Source organism: Mesitornis unicolor, unplaced genomic scaffold, assembly GCF_000695765.1.
Source record: "Mesitornis unicolor isolate BGI_N332 unplaced genomic scaffold, ASM69576v1 scaffold15070, whole genome shotgun sequence".
Taxonomy (NCBI): domain Eukaryota; kingdom Metazoa; phylum Chordata; class Aves; order Mesitornithiformes; family Mesitornithidae; genus Mesitornis; species Mesitornis unicolor.
In genome coordinates this window covers 10,948-17,060 of record NW_010156555.1, presented here as the reverse complement: position 1 = coordinate 17,060, position 6,113 = coordinate 10,948, and the positions used below count along the sequence as shown (strand labels likewise).

General features: G+C 41.5%; 1 protein-coding gene across 1 annotated transcript in view; it reads left to right on the top strand.

The window, feature by feature from the left end:
* PSMA3 (proteasome (prosome, macropain) subunit, alpha type, 3) overlaps window positions 1-5,874 on the top strand; it is a 9,528-nt gene extending 3,654 nt beyond the window's left edge. The window contains exons 7-11 of the mRNA XM_010193630.1: window positions 431-496; window positions 3,241-3,287; window positions 4,846-4,913; window positions 5,051-5,115; window positions 5,686-5,874. Coding sequence (XP_010191932.1) covers window positions 431-496; window positions 3,241-3,287; window positions 4,846-4,913; window positions 5,051-5,115; window positions 5,686-5,730 — 291 coding nt within the window. The 3' untranslated portion in view covers window positions 5,731-5,874. The remainder of the gene's footprint in view (window positions 1-430; window positions 497-3,240; window positions 3,288-4,845; window positions 4,914-5,050; window positions 5,116-5,685) is intronic.
* The last annotated feature ends 239 nt before the right edge of the window (window positions 5,875-6,113 follow it).

Below are 6,113 nucleotides of genomic sequence, written 5' to 3'. Positions count from 1 at the left end.
TGCTGCTTTTTTGTGTGCTTACCCTTCAGTGTATTGTCACGGAAGGTGGGTGGGTTGGTTGGTTGGTTGGTTGGTTGGTTGGTTTGTTTTCGATCCTGCAGAACTTCTCTCATTTTAGTTTGCTCTTCCATTCACTGTAATAACAATTTAAAAGTTCTGTTGCAACAAACTGAGCAGGTTTGTTTCTGTCCAGGAACTGCTGAGCTCTTTTGTTTTCTATTAACAGTGGTAGTGCTTAAGCACGTTACTGGGTTCTATTCAACAATTTAGGAATGTGCTCCAAGAGGGACCAATACTCAGCTTTACTCTATATTTAACCTCTCACTGTGTGAGTAGGGTGGGGGTTGGCATATGCTAAGTGGCAGTAAGAACTGTAGAGAGCTTAGTATTTAATTAAATTTGCCTATTTTTTGTTTCGTTTTTTCTTTAGGGTTATTGGGGGTGTGCCATTGGTAAAGCCCGGCAAGCTGCAAAAACAGAGATAGAAAAACTTCAGGTACGATGTTACAGTTTTTCATACTGTTTCAAGACAAGTATTCCTAGCTTACTGAAGTATATAAAATATATTCTATATATATGACCCTTTTATTTAAAAAGTTGAAAAAAGCTGGTCTTGTTAAGGACAGTGAGTGGAACTGCAGAATGGCTGCTGGAGTGTTGTAACTCTGCAGATGTAACGGCCAGAAATAAAACCCTTGCCAGGTAAGGCAGCGTTTCTCAGCAGCTGGTGCTGAGGTACTGCTTTTTTTCCAAAAGATGCGTTCAAGCAGCTTCTTGCTGCTGACTGTAATACATCTTTCAAAACATCTTTACGTGCCTGATGAAAAGGACTTCAGTGCTGTGACACTAGAAGTACAGCTGTATGGCACACCACCACTGTTACCAAAAAGAGCTCTTTCTGTTCAGCGTTCCCTGCTTGAAAATGCTGTAACTGGTGAAGAGTTTCACTAGAAAGTTCTGTGAGGGCACACCAAGAAGTTGTCTCATGGCCTTCTGAACGAACACACAAATGGCAGCGTAAAGCAAGTGTAGAGGGAAGAGTACTGACACACACTGAGGTGTGTCTTAAGCTGGTCTAGAATTACGTTAGAATCCTAGAAGATGTCTGTGCTTCTCCTGAGTTTTAATATCTGACACGCTTGGAACTGGAGACAGTTAACACAGGACAACCGTGCTCCTGGCCAACCTCTTGTAATTCTTAATTGATGCACTGCTTGCATCTTGTTTCTATTTTCAGCCTGAAGAAGTACATCACAGCTGCTCACGGAAAAGCTCAGAGTTCATACGACTGTCATGCTTTTAAGAACAGTCAGTTTATGGTGCTGTAGCATCATACCTGAAAAATTACATGAAAAACTACGATACTCCATGTCTTGATTTGTTCAGTCTTGAATCTGAGCAGATGCTTGAATACCAGACCAGGAATAGGAAGCCATACAAGATCATCTGATCTTGATACAAGAATCTTGGCATCTGAGAAATCATAATTTCAATTTCTATGTGTGCAAATTGGCAGAAGTATTAGGTTGGGTAATAGATAATCCCCCCCAAAAAAATCATTTTCCATGCAGTGCTGGGATTTTCAAAAACTTCTGCTTTGCTGAGTTTCTGCACAGCTATGAAGTGCGTGCATTGCCTGAACTTCACAGTAGAGCACGTAAAGTTTAGTACATGGGAACAGTGGTGTGCCATATGGCTTAGCTGCATTTATGTATTTAATGGCTTGTTTGCAGACTGTCTTCAGTCAGTAATGCACATGATCTTGTCACAGCAATGTGAAGCCAGTCCAGTCTTGCATGCCGATGCTTTTTGTTAAGCGTATACTGGGCAGGTTTCCAGGTCAGAGTTAACTTTGTTGAGATTAATTTGTCAAAACTGAAATGGGAAAAAGACAGAAGTACAAAAGCTGTTGTGGGGTGGCACTGCCTACAGTGGTTGTGTCAGCTGAGATTTGTTCCTGTGGGAGAGATGACAGCAAATGGAAAGTAAGAGGTAGTCCAAACTCTAAACCAGCCTTACGGGTACTGCAGAGCAGATCCTGTATCTAGGAGGGGACAGAGTACGTGAAACGCTCGTACAGAGCTGAGGGTGCAAGGAGAAAACCTTGACTGATTGCATCTGTCACAGCTTGTGCAAATGTCTGGTATCTTCAGCTGTGGGAAGAGCTGTAGTTGTGTGGAGAGAACTTGAATGTCTTGGTCTCTTCCACAGTGCTGCTCATGCAGCTCTGATGCCATGTACAAATTTTTGATATATGGACACAATCATAATGAACTCCTGTGATAAACTCCTAGTGGTTACTCTTGTCTGCAGAATTAACATACCTGGGGAAAGAAACAATCATTTATTTTGAACTTGAAAATCGTTTTATGCTATGGAAATAGCAGTGAAATGTGGAACTGGGCTGTATTTTGTGACTGATGGCCCACTGGTTTCAATGAACGATGATGGGCGCGTTCTTGTGAGCGCCGTATCAAGGTTTGTGCAAATGAAACCCTGAGAAAGGAAATGAGGCTGATGTTGTTTCAACCCTGAGTTAATTAAATATAGTCGAATACACTACTGTCTTACAGCCCAGAAGAAGTGACTGGCAAGAGATTTGACCTACAAAGTATAAGTTTATTATGTCATGGAAATTGGCACAAGACTTTGTTTTGATTAACTGTGAAACTCAGAAGACTTTAATGTAACAGTGAGAAAACATAAAATGAGATGCTGACACCGTGCTCAGGCATGCAGTTGGTTGTCAGCACTGGAACAACAGGGCATTGCTCAGGAGTCAAAATTGCTTGCATAAAATTTTGCCAAGACCAAAAGTGTTACCATGCTACCTTGAAAGAATACGAATATTATTCATTGAAATACGGTGCTTCCCCCATATGTTATGTGTGTTTTATTTTATGTCACTTGATCATAAAGAATCTAAGAACAAATCAAGCCTTTACAATGCCAAGGTTTATCTGTTCAGCTTCCAGGCTTCCAGCTGATGGGCGCTTTGAGCTGGGGAAGTTTCCACATAACATTTTTTTCATAGAATCTCTGTTGTAAAATCCTTCACTGGAGGAATTACCTCCACATAGCAGGCTGGAAGACACATCACAGAGATTACATTTGGTTCTAGTCTTTCTGTCACTGTTATCACTACTGAACAGTAAGCTCATTAGGCTGGAGCACAGCCACTCACGTTCTGTCCTTGTGAAAACAGTATCTTCTCTGAGGCTGTGTATGTTTTGTCTGCAGATGAAGGAAATGACCTGCCGTGATGTTGTTAAAGAGGTTGCAAAAATGTAAGTCTCCAACGTGGTTTTCTAACTCCACAACAATCCGTCCTGGTGAGCTTGCTCTGGGTTCAGACTGAAGTTACTCCTTTTAAATTGGGTACCAGCTCTCACTTCTACTAGATAAGTGCTCACGCTGACTGCAGTACCTTCTGCTGTTAGCACTTTTTGTCTTCTTGTGAGATGGGATATGCTACTCAGTACTGAAAAATGCACCTCTTGAACTCATCTGCTACTTTTTATAGCTGCAACTTGTAGCAGCAGTGGATTAAAGATACATAAACCAGGTGACAGATGAGAGAAACTACCTGGTGTCCCAATTCTAAGTAAGAGTTGTACACTCTGTTACACAGACTGAACAATGAACTTGTGCTTCAGACACTGAGCAGCCCCGAAATGGAGCTGAGGTCTCTGACCTTCCCATTTGCCTAAAAAAAGACTCAAGTGCTTAGGAAAGCAGCAAAGCATAACTGCTTGTGTAAAGATGTATACAGGATATAGCTGGTCTCATTTAAATGATAAAGCTTGATACCACATGAAAAAGACTGGAAATATTTATTTACTGATGCAATTTAGGACAACACATCAGTGACTTAATTGCCTGTAGTCACTGAACTCTGTGAGGATAGTGTATTCTCAGGGAAAAAAGAGGTGCTGTTCAGTGAGTCATGTACCGATGGGGGGGAAAAAGGTCCCAGGAAGAGAGAACACTTTCACAGAACACAATCACAGAACGTGAGGGATTGGAAGGGACCTCCAAAGCTCATCCAGTCCAATCCCCCTGCCGGAGCAGGAACACCCAGATGAGGTTACACAGGAAGGCGTCCAGGCGGGTTTTGAATGTCTGCAGAGAAGGAGACTCCACAACCTCTCTGGGCAGCCTGGGCCAGGGCTCTGTCACCCTCACTGAGAAGTTTCTTCTCCAATTGAAGTGGAACCTCCTGTGTTCCAGTTTGTGTCTGTTAAGTTTGCATCCACTTTGTGCTGGGTAGACCCGGAACTGGCCAGTAGTCAACTATCGTGAAAATACTTTGTGAATTAGTATCATTCCAAACAAATACAAGTATCCTTTCAGGTATCTGCACCACTTAATTGTAATATGTTAGGGGCAGATTCTGTGCTTGTCACAAGTTCAATAATGTGAAGCATTTTACGGCTGTTGTGTAGAAGGTCATGCAGAAGTGATAATGTGCTTCTATGGTTGGTGTTGCAGCACGTGAGTTTATTTCAGAGTTTGTGTCTGAGGCTGTCATGGCAGCAGCCAGAGAAAAGAATTTGTGGGATCTCTGTTCTTGAACCCTAGCAAGGACCTCAAAGCAGTTCTGATGGCACAAGTAAGGCACAGGTTTTTCAAATAATGAAAAGACTACTTTAATTCTGCCTCAGCTTAAAACTTAACAGCTGCTCTAGATAAATTTCTGTTTTCCAGCTCAAATTCAGTTCCTCAGTAGCATTTAGCAAGACAGCAGGTTTAAACCATTTTTTTTAAGCCTGAGGTTAAAGGAAGAAAATGTATTTAGACTATTGGTCAACCTGTTCTCATCTGTACTTTCTCTGTTCCTTCCAGAATCTACATAGTTCACGATGAAGTAAAGGATAAAGCTTTTGAGCTGGAACTCAGCTGGGTTGGAGAAGGTAATGCACTTCTGTAATCTCTATAAAGAAAACTTACACCTTTCTGTAACTGAAGTCTAACATTGCTGCTTAACTTTACTCTGCATGTCCATGTCTTTGTGTGAATTGCACTTAAGCTGCACTCTTTTTATTGGCAGTAACCAATGGAAAACACGAAATTGTTCCCAAAGACATCAGGGAAGAAGCAGAAAAATATGCCAAGGTAAGATCTGATTTTGTTTTAATCTCAGTGCTTCGCTTAGGCACACAAGTCTGAGTAGAATGAACTAACTGCGGGTCAGGTCTGTTCTGTTGTGGTGGCGGGAAAACGTGTAGATACAACATGCATCATGTAACTGTGAGCTGATGTTCCTCTGAAGGGAGAATTGTGAAGTCTAATCCAGGGTGTTTTCACTTTCAAAGGCAGTGTAATTCAGCAGGCGTGCAGGAGTGGTGTTTCCCCTTCAGAAGTGAATGTGTTAGGCTTCAACAGTGGTTGAAGAGAGTAGGAGAGGTAGGAAGTCACACTGCCTAGAACAGTTTTTAAAGAGAAGCAGCTGGAGAAAGTTGAGGTTTTCAGCACTTGACAGCTGTGTGTTTGTTCTAAAAGTAATGCTGGTGCTCAGTATTACCTCCTAGAGAGGTTAGCCAGCCTGCTGAATGCACTGCTTTGGGCAGCCTGAGAGAACTGTAAAGCTACAGCGTAACTCATTTGGTTTATTAGAGACCAAATTATAAAACAACTGTTAAACTGGTTTTTAATTACAGTGTGTTGGGTTGTTTTTTTACACAGGAATCTTTGAAAGAGGAAGATGAATCAGATGATGACAATATGTAACACATTGTTACTTCAAGACAAGTTCAGCTTTTCTTACCTTAGAACAGGTTTGTTTATAATGTATTACGCACGGGATGCCATTGTGTACTTGTTGGAAGAAACTGAGCGACCAACTTGCACTAATAAATGTTCCATTTTACTGTCTGTCAGCTTTTATTTCAAAAGAGCATAGGCCAGGATCATCAAGAAGCAACTGTACTCTGTATCAAAGCAGACATTAGGAAGGAAAGATTACCAGACTGCTGTTGCTTCCTTGCACTACAGCACTCTAGAGCCAGGCGAGGTACAGAAAAACCATCTGCTTGGAAATTTAACAAGTCTCCTGTTCATGCTGCCTAGTTTCATATTAAAAACTAGTACTTTGTTATTCCTTGGTTAACCAG